The sequence below is a fragment of the Carassius gibelio genome, chromosome A21 (genome assembly GCF_023724105.1).
Source record: "Carassius gibelio isolate Cgi1373 ecotype wild population from Czech Republic chromosome A21, carGib1.2-hapl.c, whole genome shotgun sequence".
Lineage (NCBI taxonomy): Eukaryota > Metazoa > Chordata > Actinopteri > Cypriniformes > Cyprinidae > Carassius > Carassius gibelio.
In genome coordinates this window covers 5,982,204-6,006,619 of record NC_068391.1, presented here as the reverse complement: position 1 = coordinate 6,006,619, position 24,416 = coordinate 5,982,204, and the positions used below count along the sequence as shown (strand labels likewise).

Genomic DNA, 24,416 nt, shown 5'->3' with positions numbered 1-24,416 from the left:
GAGGGTGAGTCATTAATGACATAATTTTCATTTTTGGGTGAACTAACCCTTTAATAAGTGCCTTATAAGTACAAATAAACACCCAGTATACCAGTAATGTGCATGCTAATAAGTAAATAGTTAATAGTGAGAATTGGTACATAAAAAGTGTTACCAAAATATTTTATTGTATGTTTTAATATTGATTATATCTTAATATATTTAATATTTAATTTTATGTATAATATTTCAGAAAGCAGAGAGAATATTTTAAACAGTAGTGTATACATTTTAAATATTTTATTTATAAAATGTCTGTAACTAAAATAAAATGATAAAGCTCTTTTTTTAAGTCCAGTTTCCGTATGTCCCGTCTTCATAGCACTGACGTACCTCCAGGCTTTGACCTGCGGGTGGAGCTCTACAGCTGCTGTGTGGAGGAGGAATTCAACACGGGCTTCTCCACTCGGAGGCTGAGCCGGCTGGGAAGTGCCTCCAGTAAGAAGTTCATGGCATCTTTAGAGACAGCAGCTTCCTGCAGTTCCCAAAGCAGTGGAACCAGATCGGGAGAGAGTTCACCCAGAGGAGAATCACCAGTTCTGCTGCCTGTACTGTCAGAACGGTGAGGGGGAAGAATATTTTCCATTACATACAGTATATACTATTCAACATACCAAAGCGGTGTACAAACAGATACGTGACACATGGGAGATTGTTAAATGTTGATATGGTCTCACACTTGGGCTGCGTTTGCTGAAACCAGTTCATAAACAGAAACAAACACATCCATAGTGATTGTCAGTACAGACAGACACACCTTGATTGTTTATTTTCTCAACATTAAGTGTGTCTGAGAAATAGGCTAAAAAAGCACAGCAAAAAAAATTAAAGAGATGGATGGTGAGAGATGTCGAAACCATTTAAATATTTTTAAGGGTGAGTGTCATGAAGGCTGTCAAAAACAAGTCTGGGTAATTTTTCATCTTAAGCATCATGTGTGTGTGTGTGTGTGTTTGTGTGTGCACTCTTGTTTTTGTGACATATCAGGTAGAGATGTTCCGATACCCTTTTTCTCTTCCCTATACCGATTACGATACCTGGGCTAAGGGTATCGGCCGATACCGAGTACTGATCCGATACCTGGGTGTGCATCTGTATGTACAGCTGTATATACTACTAGCCCTATGTAAATTGCTTGAATTATTTTATGGTGTGCTTCAGACTTATCCCTTAATAAAACATGAACAAATACATGGTGAACTACTGAATTTATTACAGTATTTTTATTATCTGACATGAATTTGACAGTAATATTATTTATTTTCTTAAGCGTTAAAGAACTTCAAATGCAACCAGAAATCTAAATCTAAAAAGTTATTTTAGTTTTAGTTTAACTGTATAAAAAACTGCAACAAATAAGTCTAGGAATATAAAAAAATGATATTAATCAGATAATCTCATTACAACAAAACAAGTAAAAAAAACAAGCAACGGTCTAGGAATAATAATTATTATTATTAATAGAGACGTATTATTATTACTACATAGAGACATAGCTAAATCTACTCTAGGCAACAACAGTAGCTTAATATATTGTCAATTTACCCACGTTAAACCGAACATTTGTTTTGATGGGTTGCCATGAAGATCTTTGAGTGTCTGTGTTTATGATATGACAGTTTTCTCAAATGAAACAGTAAATTCTCATGAAGTGACAGTTTATGCGTTCGCGTCCTCATATAGTGACACACGACATAGACTACAAAACAGCGAGTTACAAAACGGGGATTTTTCAAAACGCTTAAGTCATATATATATTCAATTTTTATATAGAATTACATTTTTATATAGAATTATATAGAAGTATATATTGTGTCATTGTGTTCTTGAGCATACACCACTTAAATTATTTATCTTATTTACATTCTTATTATTTAAATATTTTAATTGTAAAGTAATTATACATCAATAAATTTTTTCTTTTTCTTTTTTTGTCATGTATTTTTTTCTTCTTCTTTTTTTGCAGTTTTAATAATAATAACAAAATATCTATTGAGAAAAGATAGTTTTCCCTATTACATTACAGAATCATTGTTGACCCTGATTACAGACAAACTCAAATATAAAACATCTGATCCCAGTAAGAATGTGAGTGAATGGATGTGCTTAACTGTAACGAAAATAAAGTAAAAAAAAAAAAAAGCAATCTTATTGTCACACAATAATTTATATTTTCTTGTAAAATATTAACTAAATATACTGTTTTCAAGTGAAAATTATTTTCTTTGTTTCTAAGTTTTCTTTTAATTTAACTAAGAATGTTTTGTTTTCTTTACTTTAATGTTTCATTTTATGAAAAAGGCATCAGTGTTGTTTGAATCTTTAAAAATATTTGTGTGTACTTCAACTCAGATCAGTTCTATATGTTCTAAAAGCAATTTTATTGGAACAGAACGGAGGCTATGTTTACCCTAGAGTGAAACGCATAACTTTTGCTAGTTTTACGCCTGTCATTTACACTACCCCGGTGTTACCTAACCCTTGAAAACAGAGACTTTCGAAAACGCTGCACATCCCGTTTTAGTTTGAAATCTCTGTGTAATGGAATGTAGACCATTTTAAAATGAAACCTCACTAGTTTAAACATGGGTTGGATATTTTGTTTGTTTGAGTCCAAAACATTCTTTGTACAATATAAATGTGCTCAAGAGGCCCTCAATATCACCTCTTGTCCTCAGGGGCCCTAAATATCACCTCCTGGCCCACACATCTCTGACCCTGTGCCACGTACAGAACTCTTTCCGAACCCATGACCTGACAATATCAGACACCGGTAAGAAAACCCTTTATTCTGCACTTTTTAATGGAATATTTCAGAACAGAGTCTATTATATGTGAATTTATGTTTACGTATCGAGTCCAAAAGTCTGGGAATTTAGATTTTGAATTCAACATTTTCACTATCAAGGTTTTAGGATTTTTAACTTGCACAGCACTGTATCTTTATGCACATGATAGCATGTTTGTTTTTGATTCTTGTATTTCAGAGGAGTCTTCGTTCTGGTTGCCGCTCTATGGTAACATGTGCTGTCGGCTCGTGGCCCAACCTCTCTGTATGACTCAAGTTGTTATGTGTGGAAAACTCAGAATTCGGGTTTGTAAAAGATGACATATTAATGTAATTAAAAATAAATAACCAGAATTTCCCAATTCCCTATTCATTCACCTTTCATGTATTTTTCTACCCAAGTCAGAGACCAATCCTGAAGACTGGAGAGATGTCTACAGTGTCCTGAGTGGGTCAGATTTAAAATGTTACCAGCCGCAAGACGATGCAGACTCTTTAGAGACACCGCTGTTCACGATTCCCATTAATAAGGTGAGGAGTGTCAGTGTATTTGGAAGAGTGATACGCTGTTCTCAATAGAACAGTTGTAGTTGCATCTTGTAGTCAACAGATGGCCAAGTTGTCTTTGATAATAATTGTGTTATGTGAGTTTTTCCAGTAAGAGGATATGTAATGTGCCAGGGATTTAAAATCCATTGTTACAGCATACCTAGTTTTGGAAGTTGTTTACAACACTGACCCCACGTATTACAAACTATGAATTGTTGTGCAGTTGTAACCTGGCCTTTAAACCAAGTGTGTGCATACATGCTTTAGGAGACCCGTGTGTGTGCCAGAGAGAGAGATCCGGCTCTAAATACTCACAGTATCACCATAATAAACCAGTGTGGTGATGAGACCACACACACGATTCTCACGCACTCCTCTGAAGACACACATAACTGGATGGAAGCCTTCTGGCAGCATTTCTATGACATGAGTGAGTACCAGAGTTCCCAGAATGCATTCCCAGAAAGTGTGCATGTGTGTGTAATTTTATGTGTAATTTTTTTAATGGATGTTTTGAACTGAAATTTTTATAAAAACGTCAACTAGGGATGTTGCGGTGACGGATTTTTTCCACAGGTTAATCGACGTGTAAAAAAAACGGTAATCCCGGTGTCACCGGGGTTGCGTGTCGCCGGGGATTTCGGGTGGCCGAAAATGCGGTCGTGCAGAGGTGCACACGTCTCAGTTTACTTTCACTTTAATTAGCGGCAATTCAGTAGCATTTGTTTGAATTAATCATGGCTTAATTTATTTTATTCTTAATAAAAATACACAAAACAATAAGACACTCGCTTGTATTACACACATCTTTATTGCAAAATGAATAATAACTTAACACACCATGCAAAAACTAAACCAAAGCACTTATGAAACACCTTTAAAGTGCATTTATTAACAAAACGAACCTCTGCACACATCGTGCAAGCATCAAACAAGAAATTATATGAAAAAAATTCACCATTCGTTAAATAAAGTGCCTGCCTTTTTCAGCAAAAAATAAAATAAACGCACAACCATCGAATATGAAACGAACGAACATCAAAAACTTTGTTTAATAAGGTAGCCTACGAAATAGAAATAACGAAATTGAAATAACGTTTTGCAACTCACTCCGGACACGGTTGTAGACATGTGGGACAGCTGTTTTGGTGAAATAGTAACGCCCTGGCAGTCCATATTGGCTGTCGAGTGTGGTTATGAGGTCTCTGAAAGATTGCTTTTCAACAGTATTAAAATACACCATTTCTTTGCATATGTATTTCGTCACTGCGTCAGTGCACGTGTTCCACCTCGCACTGTCCCTTTTATATTTTGTGCATCGCACAAATGCACCACTTATCGAAGGCTGTGTTTGTTTATCAGGCTTTTGTGGTCGATTTTTTTGCCGCTGGACCCATCTTGGCCGCTTCATTTTTGTGGTGTGCTTGAAGATGTGCGTGTAAATTCGAAGTGTTACCTCCGCATGCTGCCACTTTCATCAGGCAAAGTTTACAGGTTGCCTCGTTAACGTTTTCAGGTTCCCTGTTGGCATTTGGTTTGAATCCAAAATATTTCCAAATAGGTGCTTTTGCATTTTGCTTTGAAACCAGATCTTCCGCCATCCTTTGCCAGTTAGCTCGCCTCACTCTCCTCAAATGATAAATGAAATCGGACACCTGCTGCTTTACTGCGGCACTCGTTCCGCTTACGCTAAATTACGAAGGCACGTAGTCACTAACTGAATTAAGTGCTTTATTGCTATAGGCTAAAACTTCAACATGATGGGGACGGTGCCGGTGGTCAAGTGCTTTGACCGGTAGATGGGTTAAACACCGTGTATCACCGGTAACACCGACTATCGCCACAAGCCTAACGTCAACACCATTTAAAAAATGTTTTGATGACGTAAAGCCACTGGTATGTCCATATGGAAATCACAGCAGTGTCCTTCATCAAATTTCAGATTTCCTTATTCCCCTTTTGACGTGTGGTATGCAATCAACACTGTCTCTGATATGCTGTGTGTGTTAGCTGCAGTCATAAACTGGTCCAGTGCCTACAGGTCTAAGTCTAAAACAGAGATGGGGTCCCAGACCTGCTCTGTTCCCATAATGAGACCGGTTTTCTTAACCCCAACCTTGAAGTTGTGTTGGATAAAATGTAGTCTTTAACTTTCTTGGGGTGTGTACTTGGCTGTGTATGTATTGCTTTTTTTATTTGTTTTTTTCCTCATAGTTTTGGTTATACTTGGAATGAAAGTATGATAAGTTGTCTTCAGAAATGCAGGTTAATTTTTTATATGAACTTATGAAACTGTAGGCAAGTTAGCACTAAACATTTATTTTTCCATTCAACTACAGGTGCATCTCAATAAATTAGAGTGTCGTGGAAAAGTTTATTTCAGTAATTCAACTCAAATTGTGAAACTTGTGTATTAAATAAGTTGAGTGCACACAAACTGAAGTAGTTGAAGTCTTTGGTTCTTTTAATTGTGATGATTTTGGGTCACATTTAACAAAAACCCACCAATTCACTATTTCAGCAAATTAGAATACTTCATAAGACCAATAATTTTTTATTTATTTTTTTCTTCTGGAAAGTATGTTCTTTTACTGTCCATGTACTCAATACTTGGTAGGGTCTCCTTTTAGGCTAACGACCTTTAATTACTTTAATTTAATTTAATTACTTTAATTACTGCCTCAGTTCGACGTGGCATGGAGGTGATCAGTTTGTGGCACTGCTGAGGTGGTATGGAAACCCAGGTTTCTTTGACAGTGGTCTTCAGCTTATCTGCATTTTTTGGTCTCCTGTTTCTTATTTTCCTCTTGACAATACTCCATAGATTCTCTATGGGGTTCAGGTTAGACATGGGTTTTGCTGGTCAGTCAAGCACACCAACACCATGGTCATTTAACCAACTTTTAGTGCTTTTGGCAGTGTGAGCTGGTGCCAAATCCTGCTGGAAAATGAAATCAGCATCTTCAAAAAAGCTGGTCATCAGAAGAAAGCATGAAGTTCTCCAAAATTTCTTGGTAAACGGGTGCAGTGACTTTGGTTTTAAAAAAACACAATGGACCAACACCAGCAGATGACATTGCACCACAAATCATCACAGACTGTGGAAACTTAACACAGGACTTCAAGAAACTTGGGCTATGAGCTTCTGCACCCTTCCTCCAGACTCTAGGACGTTGGTTTCCAAATGAAATACAAAGCTTGCTTTCATCCGAAAAGAGGACTTTGGACCACTGGGCAACAGTCCAGTTCTTCATCTCCTTAGCCCAGGTAAGAAGCCTCTGACATTGTCTGTGATTCAGCAAATTCCTTGACACTTCTGGATGCCTTAACCCCAGCCTCAGTCCAGTCCTTGTGAAGTTCACTCAAATTCTTGAATCGATTTTGCTTGACAATCCTCATAAGGCTGCGGTTCTCTTGGTTGGTTGTGCATCTTTTTCTTCCACAATTTTTCCTTCCACTCAATTTCTTGTTAACATGCTTGGATACAGCACTCTGTGAACAGCTAGCTTCTTTGGAAATGAATGTTTGTGGCTTACCCTCCCTGGAAAGGGTGTCAATGACTGTCTTCTGAACAACTGTCAGATCAGCAGTCTTTCCCATGATTGTGTAGCCTAGTGAACCAAACTGAGAAACCTTTTTGAAGGTTCAGGAAACCATTGCAAGTGTTTTGAGTTGATTAGCTGATTGGCATGTCACCATATTCTAATTTGAGATTTGTGAATTGGTGGGTTTTTGTTAAATGTGAGTCAAAATCATCACAATTAAAAGAACCAAAGACTTAAACTTCTTCAGTCTGTGTGCAATGAATTTATTTAATACATGAATTTCACAATTTGAGTTGAATCACTGAAATAAATGAACTTTTCCATGACATTCTAATTCATTGAGATGCACCTGAAAGAATTAACCCATCCCATAATTGAGATTCGTATATTTAGCAAGAAATAACAAAAAATATGTCTCGATTTTGGTTTACAAAAAATATCAGTTTATACACTATTGATTGCTTGTCAGTTTGATCTAAAAGTGATTTTTATTAATTGGATTCAGCAAATTTATATTCATATATGCATTCATAAGAAATCAAAGGCAAAACAAAGAACAATGACAGACTTATTTGCCTACATTCCTAAACATAAAGGCCACTTGAGTTACAACAAAGAGTGAGTGATCAGAACTGGGAGTGTTGCTTATGTAACATAAAATCAATAAATGAATACAATATAAGGTTTATCAGTCGGTTCAGTCGTTCCATAGCAGTCAATTTTGGAATTAAACTTGTGAATGTTTAAATATCATTCATCTTAATTGATTATTATTATTATTTTTTTTTTTTAAGTGAAATCATATAAAGTTTAGATTTTAAGATGATTATTGTTGCATTAGAAGGAATCAAATTAAATGTACACCCCTATAGATTTACTTTTATACTTTCCTTTTTATTTCAAATGCCAAAACCAAGTTACATTCTTAAACATAAGAGGAATAAACAAACGTGGGTGGATGTTTTTAAATAAGTGATCTTTGAAGATAATTTAGTGTCGCATATTGAAATGAGTGCAAGATATTATTACCTCTTGTTTCATTAGTACTGTTTATTGTGTACACAATACACATTATATATTTTCTTATGTATTTGCTTAATATGGAGAGGTCATTCAAAATGTTTGTATTATAAAGTTTACCTCCACAGAAAAGCAGCTTTACAGTTTTTATAGTTTAGCATTCTAGTAAAAATAATAAGCACCAAGCATTGAACTGGTTTATTTAGCTCAAAGAGCCAAAGTAGAGAGAAAGTCTTTGACTGATTAAAATGAGTGACAGTTTAAAGGTATTGAACTTGTAAGAATTTTTACATGTGACCTTGAACTTTGCAAGGAATCCAGCCTTGTTGTTTTAAAATCTGGCTTGTTGGCGACAGGTTTTGAGACCTGTTAGGCCTGACTTGTTTACTCTTTTTATTGTGAAATCAGCTGATCTGCTTTCCTTTCCGGAAGCTGGAGGCTTAAAGGGGGTTCATTCACCCATAAATGAAAATTAGCTTGTGTTTTACTCACCCTTGAAGCACCCTAGCTGTATATGACTTTCTTTTTTTTAGACAAATCCAGTCAGAGTTATATTAAAAATTGTCTTGGCCATTCCAAGCTCTATCATTGCAGTCAGCAAATGTCACAATTGAAAATTCCAAAAGTCATCAAAATAAAGTGCGTGCATTCATAATAAAATGTCCCTCACACACCTAAGGGGGGGTTAAAAGAGGAGTTATGTAGTGAATGCATGAGTTTTTCAAAACAAAAATCCATATTTCAAACGTAATAAACCCCTTACTCTCACTTCCGTTATCTGTCATAGGCGGAAGTCATAGTACATCAGCATTGCGTGATTTTGACAAATGCAGAGAACAAAACAAAACGCCGGTCACAAATTAACAGAGGATTTGGAAAGAAAAATGTCGCGGATTTCGATATAAACCAATAGGAGGCTGGTTTTCCTTTTGCTCCTATAATCAAACTCACGATGCTAGTATCTCACATAGACAGTAAAAGCAATGGACACAGCGACCCCATTGGATTCAACGGAGACAAATGGAGTCAATTAGAAGCACACACTTCCTTGGGGTCAGATGTACTGCGCAGACTCAAACTTATGACGTAGATGTCATGTGAGCAACCTGTAAGTCTTCTAACCGCTGTGCCAAGACAAATCTGAATCACCCACCTAATCTTCCAGAGAAGGTGAGCGTGAACAGGAGCAAATTTTGGTAAGTATTCTGATTAATTATCTCCCTTGAATTTATGCCTCCACGTCCCCCTGATATCCTCATAGACAGTAAAAGATTGCCTGCGAGCTTCTCCTCCTGTCCATACGGTAATTTATCTACTGTTATCTACAGAGAGTCACTGGTTATGTCGCAATCGTTAGCCTATTTTTATTTTTTTCAAAAACTGCTTCTACGGGACCATAACTTTTATACATTTTCATGTTTCTTAAGAAATAATGAATGGACAAATGGTGTCTTTAAACGCCTCAGATGTAAAGTTATTCGCTGTCAAAGTGACGCCAAAATGAATGGGAGTCAATGGAATGCTAACAGCAGGTGGGGGTCCACTAGCCAATGGCAGCGCCCAGGGGTGCTTCAAAAAAATATGAAACCCTGCCCCCCTGGTATCTCAGAGGTGCCCGCTGCACACATACTATGACTGCATCCGAAAAACTGCAAAATGCTGCCTTCGGAGGACGCATTCCAAGGTGGGAAGGCATCAAGGCACGTCCAAATTCAAAGTTAGCTTCACTTCCTGTCTCCTGAGTTGCCTTCATCTGGCCGATTTCTGAAGGCGTAGATGTATCCTTCGCTGCCTTTGATATCCCACAATCCTGTGCGTTCCATTCCGTGAGAGTTAAGCTAAAAAATAAAGATGGCATCTGAAAGTTGCGCTCGGTGGTCAGTTTGTGTGTAAATGTATGTTTTTCCTTTTTTATGCAATTTCTAGCATGAAACTAATATTGCAGTAATGAAATATACACCTAGTTTTCACCAAGGCTCTAAATATTTTGCTGTAGATCATTTTACCATTAGGCTGTCTCAGAAGCCTGTCCGAAATCAGTTTCATGAGGTGCCTTCGTGCAAAAACGCTGCCTGCAAAGTCATTGCCTGATTAGACAGCAAGGCAGCAAGTCAAGTTTTCGGATGCAGCTTATGACATCTGCCGGAACGGCTTCTGTGTATGACAGATAAGGAAGAGAAAAAAGGGATTTATTATGTTTGAAATTTGGATATTTTTCTTACAAAATGCATACATTCACAACAGAATGCCTTTATTCACCCCCCGGAGCTGTGTGCGGCTCATTTTATTATGAATGCGTGTGCTTCATTTGACAACTTGTGGACTGTTCAACTGCAGCACCTAGTGTTACCAAGTCGGTACTAAAAAAATGTGATGGTACCAGGTTTCTTCAAGAACCGGTGATACTGAGGACCCGGTCAACCAGGTTCTTGATGCATACAGCGCTATGATTTCCGCGAAGCAGAAGTTCATTTTTACATAATGTCTTTTGGAGTTCATTAAAAGACATTTCTTGTGCCATTCTCTGACATAAACATTTCTGTGGAGACCAGAGGTTAAAAGGCCCCCTCCGGAATTTAAGTCAATCCAAGGATCTTGTGTATTACTCTCATGGGTTTACGTGTGATGTCCGGCGTTGCATCTCAATTACTTGCCCCAAATTTTACTATCTTTTTTCTGAATTGAAATTGTCAATAATTGTTCTAATGGTGTTAATGTCGAAAGCTGTTCTGTGAAAGAGTTGGTTGGTTGGTTAACTTGTTTCTGACTTGTGGCACTAGGAATTGATTTACAACATCCTGTTGCCTTTATGAGGAATTTGGCTTGTGTTTCAACCACAGTCCTGATCGACTCTTTAATTTGTCTGGTCCGGGTCTGATATGCTACACAGGCAATGTGCTAGAAATATTACTATTTAGTAGAATGTATGTGATACTACTACTACTGTTGAAAAAATGAATAAAACTGTATTGTTTAAAGAAATAAATCACACTATTTCTTCCATGTTTCAATTTTAATAGCAAATCCCCTTTATTTATCAAAAATATAAAATGTTTACATTTCATTAATTAAAAGGCAAATTAAATTTGGGTGAAACTAGTTTACTGTTTTTCATAATTATATTACTTGTAGAAAAACTTTAAACATAATTGTATATAAGTATAAAGAATGGCATTGGTTTTATGTTTAGTGATAAAATGTGTTTTTTCTTTTTTTAATTAGAACATTTTTGTCTTTTGTTTTGGTACCGAAATTGGTACCGAGAACCGTGGATTTTCACTGGTATCAGTACCGAATACTGAAATTTCGGTACCATGACAACGCTAGCTACACCCGCTGACTGCAATGATAGAGCTTGGAGTAGACAGGAAACATTTTTATATAACTCTGACTGGATTCGTCTGAAAGAAGAAAGTCATATACACCTAGGATGCTTCGAGGGTATGTAAAACACAAGCTAATTAAAAAAATGTGTTGGGTGAACTAGCCCTTTAAACTAGATTTGTTCACTTTATGCATAACTGCTTTTTAAAGTTCCCTAGTGACTTAAAGCTGTAGTAAGCAAAGACTTCCTTTGTATGCAGCACACTTTTATTGGTATACAGTGACTTCAACAGTTAGATATAAGGTTTCATTTTCAATTTTTTTTTTTAAGTTTGGCTTGAGAATAAGTTCAACATGGCCATTCTAAAGATCCACTGATATAAGATTATTTCATAAAGTTAAACATGAATAATTGCACAGGTTTGCATTCATTAATTTTCTCTAGGTATGAGGAACTTATAAGCTTGAAGGACAGTGTTGACATCATTGATGTGAAAAGCCCTATCAAACTGAATTTTCCCCCTAATCGCTCTTAAAAGCAGATAAACTGATGTAGGACAAGAACATGAGAATAAAGTATAAAAAAACAGTAAATTATGAGCCAAACTAGGTCAAAGTGAGATTCTAAAATATTGTTAGTTAAAATGATTTTTCACCTACATAAACCACTTCTGTAATGCATTGATTTTTATTATTATTATTATTTTTATTAAACTAAGAAAAACAAATTAAGATTAAAGGAATGATCCATCCAAAAATGTAACTACTAAATTACTTTGTTTCATCTGCATAGCAATAAGTCAACATGGATTTAAACTAGATTTGTTCAGTTTTTGCATAACTGCTTTTATGTTCCCTAGTAACTTAAAGCTATAGTAAGCAAAGTACGCAACACACTTTTATTGGTATTTAGTGACTGCAGCAGTTATATATTGTGAGGTTTCATTTGCAAGATTTTTTTTTTTTACAACAATTTAGCCTGAGAATAAGAGGGTTCACGAAGGTTGTTCTGATGATCTGCTGATATGATAAACAAGATACTTTCATAAAAGTAAACATGCATTCATATTTGCATGTGCATAACCATTTTCCTGAGGTATGAGGAACTGATACGCTTGAAGGACAGTGCTGACATCACTGACAAGAAAAGCACCGTCAAACAGATTCTTTCCTCCAATCGCTCTTAAAAGCAGATAAACTGATGAAGGACAAGAACATGAGATAAATGAGTATCAAAAAACGGTAAACTATGAGCCAAAGTAGGTCAGAGAGGGAGAGAAAAAAAAGGTGAGATTGTAAAATATTGTTAAATTAATTTTCCACCTACATAAACCACTTCTGTAATGCATATAATTTATTATTATTATTATTATTATTATTATTGTAAAATTAAAAGGACAGTTCATCCAGAAATTAAAATACTATAATTATTATATTACTTAGTTTTATCCTCGGAGCAAAAACTCTGAGGATTTGTTTTGTTTTACAAATGTTTGCTATGCCTATTTGATGCAATGCAAGTTACAAAATGGTAGTTTTTTTAAGGGGAGTAATATGGTGTTATTTTTGTGCCTTAATCCTGAGAGAGTAATTGTACGTTTTGAGCACAGAGAACTATATTTTGCAAGCACATTACTTTATATTTTGAACTGAAACGAACAATCGCAAAAAAAAAAAATTCACTTGCTTGTTTGCTATTATCCATATTAAAGTGCAGAAATAACCCATCTCACGCGGTTTACTCAGGTGTTCTCTCACAAACTTATTCTCTGCGCTCCTGTCAAGTCTCTCTCTCTCTCTCTCTCTCTCTCTCTCAACCTCTTAATACTGTGCGCGCTCAACTCTTGACACACGCTCGTAAAACTTACAACAGGATTACAAGTGTGCCAAAAAATCAACCAATCGGAAAATAAAAGGTCAATTGTGATTGGCTGTTGGTCTCCAATTAGAAATTCAATTAATTGTGCAACTCTAGTGCATCGACACATGGCGAAGATGTTCTTCAGGACTCTTCCACTCGCAGGTTCAATCCCCGCTGCCGCGACAAAAGACAATATAGAAAGCGACTTTGCAGAGACTTACTGTATTTTTTTTAAACATTTATATACTACTGTATATGTCGTAACTATTGCATAATGGCATTTTAAATTTTTTTATTTTTCTAATTTCTTAAATTTTAATTGTCAGGATTTTCCTTACAAGCGTGTCTACAATACCACAACAGCTTAAGACGATTGGCAAAACCACTGTCGATATCACCAATAATGGGTTTCAAATACCATTTGGCCCATATTTATGATTTCAGTATGTGAAATGATACAAACTATTACCAGTAAGCCAACCGTGGAAATTTAATCTACATTCAACAGGTTTTGGCATCTTTGAAACCAAGTTACTTGCAGAAGCAGAAACACAGAAAGATGTGGGTGTGCGTGCTAAAGTGAGTGATCTTTGGAGATAATTTGTCACTAGATGTGGATTAACTGGTTTAAGTGGAAAATGACTTGAATAAGGGTATTGTAATAAGATTTCATGTTAAATGTTAAAAGAACCCCCCCCCCGCCACAAAAAAAGTTTTGAACAAATCATGAATGAAATACATTATTGTAAAACAACCAGCAGACTGTCTGTGGTGAACTGCATCATCGTGCTTGCTTGCTCAACACTTTTTTGCTCAATGCTTTTTAACATGCTTTACAAACTGTTGATAAAAAAGATAATGCTGTTGTTGTCTGAAACACACATGCATATTATTCTTACATAGTGAAAAAAGAAAACTTTTTAAGAAATTAATTGTAAAAAAAAAAAAAACTTAATGTTTCTGTTATAACAGGAATTATTCTGCTGTTTGTGCTGCTTTTTTACATTATTTTACCATTTTTCACTGGGGATTATAAGATGACTCATTTATATAATATATATATATATATTTTTAAACAATCAAAAAGTTGAACTTTTTAGTAAGAATACATGTTTTTAAAACTCAGTAGATACAATGTATAACGGAATCAAGCACCGAGAACAATGCTTTCTTTGTTTTGGTTTGATAGCAACTGATAGAACAGTGTGGGTTGTTTATCATACTTCAGTTTATATAAAGTTAAGACAGGAATTCTCACCCACTAGGAATATGTTGTATTCATAAATATTGATTTCATTTTCATGGCAAATTACAGTTATTTTTATCTTCGAATTCATCAGCTATTGTTTTTGGTTTTTTTTTTTTTTATCAGTGTTTTTTGATATAAGACATGGTGGTTGTTTATTAAAAGAATAAAGAAAGTAGAGATGGGTTTAAACATGTCTAAAATCCCATTCATCTCACTCTACAACTCTACTTCAGAGGTGCTTCTGAGCCACCTTTGTAGTGTAAATTTAAAGTCTCGATTCTACAAAACTACTGTGTAATGCGACTCGGATCTACGAAACTACTGTGTAACGGGCGTTTCTATGATTTTCATTTTAGGGTGGCTCAGCCCCCAATAAGGGTATGATTAAAAAATATTATTTGACTATTAGCTTAGGGTTGTATACTACTAACCTTATTGCAATCCACTTTTCCATTGTATTCCCTGTATTTCATTTATGGGAGTAGGAGTACTGACTGAGCATATACAACACTGAAAAAAAAAAAAACAATTGAAAAATTTAGTCCCGTCATTAGAAGATTTTGAGTTGGGAATGTAGATTTTTTTTTTTTCTTTTTTTTTTTACAATAAAGACTTCCTGATTCATTATTAGGACATTCATGTTAATCCTTTGATTTTATCCTTTGACGATACCACTACTTTCTCTTATGAAATGTGGAAATTGGCAGACAATTAAAACAACATGAGGGTTCAATGACTGCAATGAATCTTGGGTATTGTGTTTGAGAGGCTGTCTGTTCTATTCTCACCTGACCTTTGCTCATTTGAAAGAAAAACATTTGCATATCCATCTACAATGAAATCTAGTCTTTTTAATAAACAGTACAGTTGGTTATACATCAAGTCATCCCCTGAAAAATTATTTCATTTCAAATCATTTAACTAACCAGCTAATATTCATTAAGAATATAGACAAAACATGTATTAATGTAATTGTCTGTTGGCAATATGTTTAAACTGTTCTTTTCACTTTTATTACTAATTATTAAAAAAATTACATTATCAATTTTCCACTTCAAATCAAGTACTTAAAAAAAATCACAGATCCCTTTACTCTTACTCTAATATATGTATCATGATACACTAATGATTACTTAAAGTTAATACAAAATTATATTTAATAATACACAATATTACTTCACATGATGTTTCTCTCTTGGTGCCATTTAGCGCTTTCAGACAATGATGTGTCTTTAATAATTTCTGTGTATTCTGCACAATATAATGCCGAAATAAACAATAATATGTAAATTAAAGTAAATTAAAATAAATCATGATCGTTTTCTAAAGTATGTTTTCATGGGTGTTAGTCGCTTCATTTTTGTTGGAAGAAAAAACAACTGTCACACTGTGATAAGGGCTGAAAGGTGAACGCAGCGAAGACGTATTGGATCATGCGCGCACACACACACACACCTTGTACGTTCTGATGTTGCTCTGCTCGGCGCCCCTGCGGAGTGCGGATTGAAAAACGCGTTGAATCTATGCAAACTCAGATCAGGGAGGAGCCGAAATTTGACGCAGCTTGCCGCCGTTTCAAATTAGTTTTTAAAGGGGACTGAAGCGATCACAAATTAATTAAATAATTTTTTGGGGGGGCTGGACAGAAGTTGAAGCCCCCCTAAAAAGGGCCTAGCGACGCCCCTGCTGTGTAACATTTCTAAAATTATTTGACACTGAGCAATTGTACATATTCTTGTTCAAAAGCGTTCGATTCCTCTGCGCTGAATCACAACATCAAATATGATTTATTGTTTAGGCAACTGGAAATAGTTCAATGCTTGTTCGGAATAATATCTTATCTCTGATTATAGAATAGATGTTTCGCATTCACGTTTTGAAAAGATAAGGAGGCATGCGTTGAAGCGGTTGATCTGACAGTTTCTGTACAGTTGGTTTTGGTTTCTGCGCAGTGATGTCAGGAGATTATTTTTGTGTTTCAAAAAAAGGTTTTTTGTTTTTTACTCTTGTCTAATGGCTCATGTGTCATGATGAGTTGAAAAGCATGCGGTTCCTGAAGGATTGGAATTCAATACATATCTAACACAATTATGTAGACACGAGCATGAAGTTCCTCTCTAAAAAACATCCTTGTTAATACCGTGTTTCAGCTATTTTTGTGCTAGGTATTTATTACATGGCGTGCAAGAACGATGGTTTTTATGGCCTACATTTTCTTAATGTTAACAGATGGTCCCGTCTGTGTCTAGTTTGTTCATTTTTCACATTTACACTGAAACTCTTAAGTCAGATATTTAAAATGATGCACTTCACTCAAACAAAACAGCTAAGTGCTGTCTTTTAATTGATGCTCTGTGCTTTTTTTTATGTAGGCCAGTGGAAACAGTGCTGTAAGGAGCTCATGAAGATTGAGGAACCATCTCCAAAGAAAATGGTGGTGGTGACAAAACAAGGTTCCCTGTATCATGAAATGGGTAAGAGCATTGTGACACATTTATTTTCTAGGCAAGGTTTTTTTAATTGTCTCTTGGAGGGTTATTAATAAAAGTAAAAAAAAATATATATATATTTTGGTACTTTAAATTAAATACACTTCACCTTAAATTAAGATATAAAAAACATTAACTTATTTAATTTTGCCTATTTGCCAAGGCAACAATACTAAAATACCATCATAAAAAATAAAATGACAAAACTAAAGCTGAAATAAAAATGTATGAAAACTATATAGACATAAAAACTAATAAAAATAACAAATTGAAATGAAAACGCTAAATCTAAAAATAAAAATGAATTCAAAATAACAAAAAAACTGTAATAATCTCAATTTTACTCAAATGACTGTTGTCTCTTATGCATACATTTTGAGAATAACCCTTTTGCATACAATAGCTAAAAATGTTTTGTATAAATTATTATAAATAGTTGATATAATTAGTTTAAATAAAAAAAATCACTAGAGCTGTTAGCTTAGTGTAAATTAAAGTGAAATTTGCAAGCATATACATTATCAAACTTAATCATGTTATATTTTGAATGTGTTTAGAGATATGGTGTATTGTAAGGGTCAGGTGTGTAATGTGTGGGGTAGCAGTGTGTATTTAGTAACTTTCTTTAGCTCAATTAATTAAGTTAAAAACTTTTATTTTCTTGATGATAAGGAAACGCTAAAAAAATTTTAACGCACAAAAAGTGAATTACAGAACCAAGATGATTTTTATTTGTAAATATTTTATAAAGACTATTTTGAGATGAGATCCTTTTGTGTAATCTGTACTGTATGTTAGGATTACACAATATCCACATGCGGAATTTCAAAAATATTTAAAAAAAAAAAAAAAAAAATGTGATAGAATTTCAAAGAGTTGCAGAACAGAAAACTACAGGAAGTGAGAAAAAATTTGTGAAAAAGATCTTCATGCAAAAGTAAAAAATACATTTAATGGTAAAAGTACTGTTTCAGTTTTGCGTTAATACTGATATTTATGCTCAGAAGGATCATATTTTACATATTACAAACATATTTCATTCAAAAATATTTTAGAGACTGCTGGCTAATAGCACACACAGAAGAAATGTGTGCGTTTTCTTTATATAAATGGAAACAAACTACAGTAGGTACGAAGAAGACATGACTGCACATTTGGATTGAATGTACTTTGTCATTCATCAGACACATATTGAAAAATACACATACAGACTTTCTCTTGAACTTGCCAGTCTAAGTGTATGATAGACGTTTGATTCTAATTTGAGTGTAGTGCATACTTCACCTAGTCACCTCGCCCTGTTGGGTGGGGATGTATTTTCTTTTCAGACAATTTAGTTGACAGACAGTTCAGCCAAGTGTCGAGCCAGACGTGCCGTCAGGCTATTCATTTCCAGTTGCCTTTGATGCTTATATACAGCCAGTGAACTAAGATGCAGTACATAGTTGTGCGCCATCTTTAGACATGTGTTCTTTGAAGATCATACCTGTTCAGCAGAGCAGAGAAACTGAGAAATATGCGTGTGGAACATGACATGCTGACCGATTTAAAAGAAACAAACAACAACAACAAAAAACAATTAGTTATTTTCTCTCTTCTGCAAAAACACAAAACAAAATATTTTCAAGAATGTTTGAATCAAAGTGACTTTGGATTGTTGGAGAAAACTGATTTTTTCAAAATATCTTATTTCTGCATTCCACAGACGAAAAAGGGAAAAAAACCTTTAGAGTGTGTTTCTTTAATACATTCACAGTATGCTAAAATATGCAAAGCCCAAATTTGAAGGAATTTAAATTATAAAAATTTAATAATTAGGGCTGCCAGAGAATATAGACTTGTAATTAATTTGCATATTTTAAATAGCATTAGTTTTTTTTTTGTTTAAATAAGATTTATTTTAGATTTATATTTTCCATTAAGTTAATATTTTGTCATTTATGTATTTTACGATTATATACATTTTATGTATTAATTTAAAAAAGTTTTTTCTAATAATAAAAAAAATCTATTTTTATATACATGTTGTTATATTTAAGCACAGTTTATATATCTCACCAGATAATAAGACCGTAAAATGTCTGTTAGAACTTGGTGACTTATTTTCAGGGTCTCTAATTATGTTTTATATGTTTTTTTGTCTACTTTTTTTTTGTTTTTTTTGTTTTTTTTTTACAGTTACACCACCTTCCACCCAGACCAGAAACCATCTGCTATCCCCGAACAGACCTGTTTCTTCTGAGATCCAAAGCCTGCTGTCCACTTATTACGATAACAGGTGATACAGATTCAGACAACTATTCCACAAGCATGTAAAAACACACACACACCAATGCCTGGATGGCAAATGCCCTCATATACACTTCTGAAGGCATGCGTGCTGCAGAACGACATCTACTAGTACACGTACCAGATACCCTTTAAATCAGATGAAACGCATTGTGATGGTTCACAATGTACTTGAGACACCTGAATAGATTCTAGGCATCCATGTTAGTTTTAATGCCGGGGAGTGGCTTCCCAAACTCTGAAATCATCTGACTTAGTTTACCCTTGCATTGAAAGAATATTATAATTTCAATGGAAGCTATAGAGAGGCATGTCATTGCATTCAGTCGTGTTCACACATGCCATAATAGTTTAGGTGTGGAGCCACTGTCACACATACCAAACTCTGAGACACATCTATAAACAAATTCTGATTCATCATCTGCAGCTTGTTTTAATGAAGTGACGAGACTTGCATTTTTACGCTATATCTTCATACTTTTTTTTTATGCATTTAGCAGACGCTTTTATCCAAAGCGACTTATAGTGCATTCAGGCTATCATTTTTTACATATTATGTGCTCCCTGCGGAATCGAACCCCGAACCTTGTGCTAGCTTGCTTGCTAACGCAATGCTCTACCAGTTGAGCTACAGGAACACTCATACTTGATAAGACGGCTGAGAACAAACTACTCTGACTTGGACTATTTACATGAAATTCTGACAAGTGAACTTTGTTGGTATGTGTTTTAGTAAGTCATGTATAAGCTATGAATTAAGTGTTCACTGGTATTGAGAAGAAAGGATACCTGTAAGTTTGTATAGTCTAAGTGCCCTTTGACATCACAGCCCAGGAGTCATCAGAGAAAGGGATAAAATGACTTGCAGTAGTATCACATCAGAAAAATATATTTTTAGAAACATCATATTTTATTATTGGATTTTATTTCATCATAAAGCCCCTTTTTGGATGATATGGGAGTGGTGTTATGTCTATTGAAGACCCTTATCAAGTTACATTATTAACATTGATGGAGAAACAAGTGTGCCTGTTCATTGTTGTTGTTTTTTTTTTATATTGTTGTTGAATAATAAATGAAATACAGGATCTGAAATCACTCACCCAGCATGCTACACCCAGTCTATTGTTTGGAAAATAGTTTTTGTATTAGACACTCTTTTTTTTAGACATTTTTTTTAAACAGGCAATACAATATACATTGGTGTCCACATTTTAATCCGGCATTCAAAATTCTATTTTAAACCTGAAGAAAAAAAAGTTTTAGGATTTTGGAAAGAAATGTTTTGACCCAAAAATAATAAATCAAAGATTCACTATTTGCATTGTTTGCAGTATTTTTAAGGTTACAAATAATAGATTAGTAGCCAGATTGACGAAAGACAGATTGGACCCAGGATGTTTGTTCTCAAATCATAAGATGGATAACATGATTATCAGGTATTACATGTTCATTTCAGTGCTGCTGCCGGTAAATCAAAAGAGGGACATACCAAATATGAAAACATTCCTTTGTTTATTTTAAAGTTCAACTGAAATTCTTATGCTGGTAATATAATTAATTAGCAATGGAAAAGAAAATATGTGAGGGGGAAAAAAAAAAGTATTTCCAGTAATGGTCATGGACATAGCTTGCATCATTTTATTCTCTTCTGAAACTTAACACATCTGATAAACAGAGAACCACTGGGCCCACAACAGTCTGTGGTTGCCTTGTGTCAGGTCGGTCCTGTCATTCTATTGACAACCATTTGAGGGTAGACTGAGAAGATTGTGAACTCTCAGACAAGCACTGCGACGTCTGTATTGTGGGGTCACATTCCAACAGCCACCACCTGCTGGTATCTGTTAATGACTATGTGCAGTGTGTGGGTGTTTGTGGTCGTGTGTAGGCGTTTGTACACGTCTACACGTGTTTAAATCCACCCAGAAAAGCTGTGCTGTGGCATGAGGAAGTTGCAGATAAATATGGCGTACGTGATCTGAGCCAACAGTTATGCATGTTTCTGAGCTATGAAAAAGCATAAATTTGTCCATTTGTGTTTTTTTGACGAGGACATTTTATAATGTTACATAAGATTGCTATTTTAAATAAATGAAATAGAATTAATATATATTTCTGCAAAGATATTAAGCTGCACTGCTGTTTTCTGTATAGATGATGATATTAAATATTTATTTAACAGCAAATCAGCACATTAGAATGTTTCTGAAGGTTCATGTGAGTAATGGCTGCTGAGAATTCAGCTTTGCCATCATAGAAATGAATTCCATTTTCAAATATATCAGAATAGAAAATATATTTTAAGTTGTTTTTTTTTACAATATTAATGTTTTAATTGTGTGTTTGTTCAGATAAATGCAACACAAAAACATTTTTTTTAAAAACAACGACCCAAACATTTGGACAGTTATTACACTGAATATGTAGAATTACTTTTTTTTTTTTTTTTTTTTTTTTTTTTAATTTACAACTTTTTTTATGTGGCAAGTAGTGTAAATGTAATCCATTTCACTTCCATAATATGATTCCCAATGTGAAACAGGATATTTAAGAAGAAGAAAAAAAGTGTAGTGTTGGACTTTTATCCACCAAGAATTGATTGGATTATTTATAGGATGTTACATTACAGAATGGAATTGCAAAAACAATTATTGTATTTCTTCAGAATAACATGCACTGAAAAATAATTTATCAAGGACTTTTAGTAAGAATGTAAAAAGAATGTTAAATCAAGTTTGATTTAATCTTAACTTTTAATGCTCTTTTTTCATATTCAAGCTCCAAAAGCTGTAACTCTGCAAAAATAATAAATTGGTCGATTACTATCAGAGAATTAAATTTATCCGGTTAGTTTTGACTATGAAAGATAGCACTTTTGCTGAAAAACTCCTTACAAATTGTAATAAATTGCCTGTTAAAGTCCAAGGAAGACTATTAGGATGGGCCAACCCTAGTGATTTAGTTTTTTTAAATTTCGTGATTAAACAATAATTATCTGTAAATTAACATGAATGGCTGTGAGGAATCTGGTTTAAGGCTAATTGCATTAATAGGTTTGTTGTAAAATTGCACAGTGTGCGATTTATCCTCCATTGACTATGTGCAGAGTACAAATGATTATTGGATACATCATCATTAAAGCACACGAAAAAATTGATTTCTATTTTAAGACATTTTATGCATTGGCATGTATTCATAGTTTTGGAGGCACACACATGCATAGATTACATGTACATGATTTTGACCGTTTTTTTTTAATTTTTATTTTTAATTTTTTTTGTGGCTGCAGTTCCGCAGTCTCACAGAGTCACTCTACCAGTTTAGACTTTCCCAGAATTAAAGACATAAATGCATGCCACACCAAAATAGTATATATAATTAATTAGTTCTTTCACACTCCTCTCCCTCTGCTTCTTTGTTTCAGTTACTGAAGAATCAAGGAAACTAAAGCAAGAAAAAAACTGTTTGTACCCAGCTCAACACACCCCAGAGTATTACAGCACACATAAATCCTTGCAAGCTTTAGTGTGCAACACTTTTTTGAGAAAACCAAATTTGTGATCATTTTATTTTATTTTTTTTCATGTTTATTTGCCAAATCCAAAATGCACACCCAAATACCTTATTGGCTTAAAACTGTTTGTCATTATCACAGAAATAACCCTAATACTTCTTTGTTTGATTCTACAAGCCTGTACTGGCAGTGTAACTCGATCATGTGCTGGATCAGGACTCCCATTACATTTGTTTCTGTATTAAAATCACTTTAAAATTGACTTGAACATTTTTACCTCAGAATCAGAAAGAGCTTTGTTGCCAGATATGTTTACACATACGAGGAATCGGTTTAATTTGAAGAAGCTTTAACAGCACAAACAGATTACAGTGAAAGGACACAGAAAATAAAAATAGAATAATAGAAAATAATAATATACAACAAATATTTTAAAAAAGTACACAATATACAAAAATAGTTTGTAGATGTAATTTAGTTTACAGGTATGATATGTACAGATGCAATGAAATGTGAATAAGTATGTGTGTTAAATAGATAAATGTATAAATAGTGTTGTTATTTCACATTTATTGCCAAGTATGTTGTAATTTAACCTGAGGGAAGAAACTGATCTTATGACTGGCTGTTCTGGTGCTCGGTGTTCTTATAGCGCTGATCAGACCGCAACACTTCATAGAGGAAGAGGCCTGGATGTGAGGGGTCCAGAATGATTTTGCCAGCCTTTTTACTGACTCTGGATCAGTACAGGTCTTGGAGAGCGGAGAAGGTTGTACTAGCGATTCGCTCAGCGGTACGGACTATCTGCTGCAATCTTCAAACTTCCAAACTTGCCACAAGCTATGGAAATCCTACCAGACAGGAGTTTGACAGTTTAACCCTTTCGTTTTGTTTTCGTTTGTTTTTCATTCACAGTAAGTTGTTATCATATCCCCCAAGGCTGTTCAAGAGAATTGAGCAACCAATATTGTCAAATATTTGTATGATTTAAGATGAATTATCAAATTAAAAAGTTATCTTTAAAATTACCTTTATTTAAGACAAATCAATCACAGTTCCAAATTATGAATATAACCATCTCAAAACTTTACCTGGATTTTAATTTTCGATCTGTCAAGATCAATGTCAAATTGTCAGTGATAGCTAGAAAGGTACACCCTACAGCTTCTTGACTTTGAATTTGTATTGCATAAGAAATGGAATGCATTGATCAGAGATTTTCACTGATGCAGTTCCTTTCTGAGAACAAAGGTTTGAATAGCAAGCTAAAGTTATTGACTGATTTGTCTTATTGTATGATTGTAACCACTTTAGCATAGACTAAGAAGTTAACGCTCTTTATATTAATAATTTGGCAATCCTATCAAACTTAGTCTTATTTGTTTATGTAATATGGGGGTGTTGTGATTCATTGATTAATAATTTGGCTGGTAATCAAAAGGTTATAGGTTCAAATCCTAGGTGAAGCTACCTGCCACCATTGTGTCCATGAACAAGATGTCAGGTTGCTTCATTGAGACGTTGTTCCTGGTCTTTTTGAGCAGACTGTAGTTGCAGTACGAATCTGTTGTTTCCTTATGACAATTATGTTTTAATAGTGACATGATAATAAAATGAACAATTGGAAATCCCTGTCACTTCTTGTTTATGGGTGTGTGTTTGCATGTGAGCACATGCTGTGTGTTTGTTTTATTGCATACGTGTGCACAGTGTGAACTAACAAATGTAGACCAAAGCATTTTTTCA

At 34.5% G+C, this 24,416-nt stretch overlaps 1 protein-coding gene across 3 annotated transcripts in view; it reads left to right on the top strand.

Annotated features, from left to right (window-relative positions):
• Positions 1–24,298, top strand: part of LOC127942211 (rhotekin) — a 30,252-nt gene extending 5,954 nt beyond the window's left edge. The window contains exons 6-14 of one of the 3 annotated variants that reach the window (XR_008149284.1): positions 362–601; positions 2,718–2,812; positions 3,027–3,133; positions 3,230–3,358; positions 3,644–3,806; positions 16,748–16,849; positions 19,043–19,142; positions 22,581–22,652; positions 22,734–24,298. Coding sequence is in view for 2 of the 3 variants with exons in the window: in XM_052537879.1 (XP_052393839.1) it covers positions 362–601; positions 2,718–2,812; positions 3,027–3,133; positions 3,230–3,358; positions 3,644–3,806; positions 16,748–16,849; positions 19,043–19,142; positions 23,323–23,383 (997 nt within the window). In the remaining variant the exon portion in view is untranslated. Of the gene's footprint in view, positions 1–361; positions 602–2,717; positions 2,813–3,026; positions 3,134–3,229; positions 3,359–3,643; positions 3,807–16,747; positions 16,850–19,042; positions 19,143–22,580 lie in introns of all 3 variants that reach the window. The other 2 variants (XM_052537879.1, XM_052537880.1) reach the window with 2 other exon arrangements.
• The last annotated feature ends 118 nt before the right edge of the window (positions 24,299–24,416 follow it).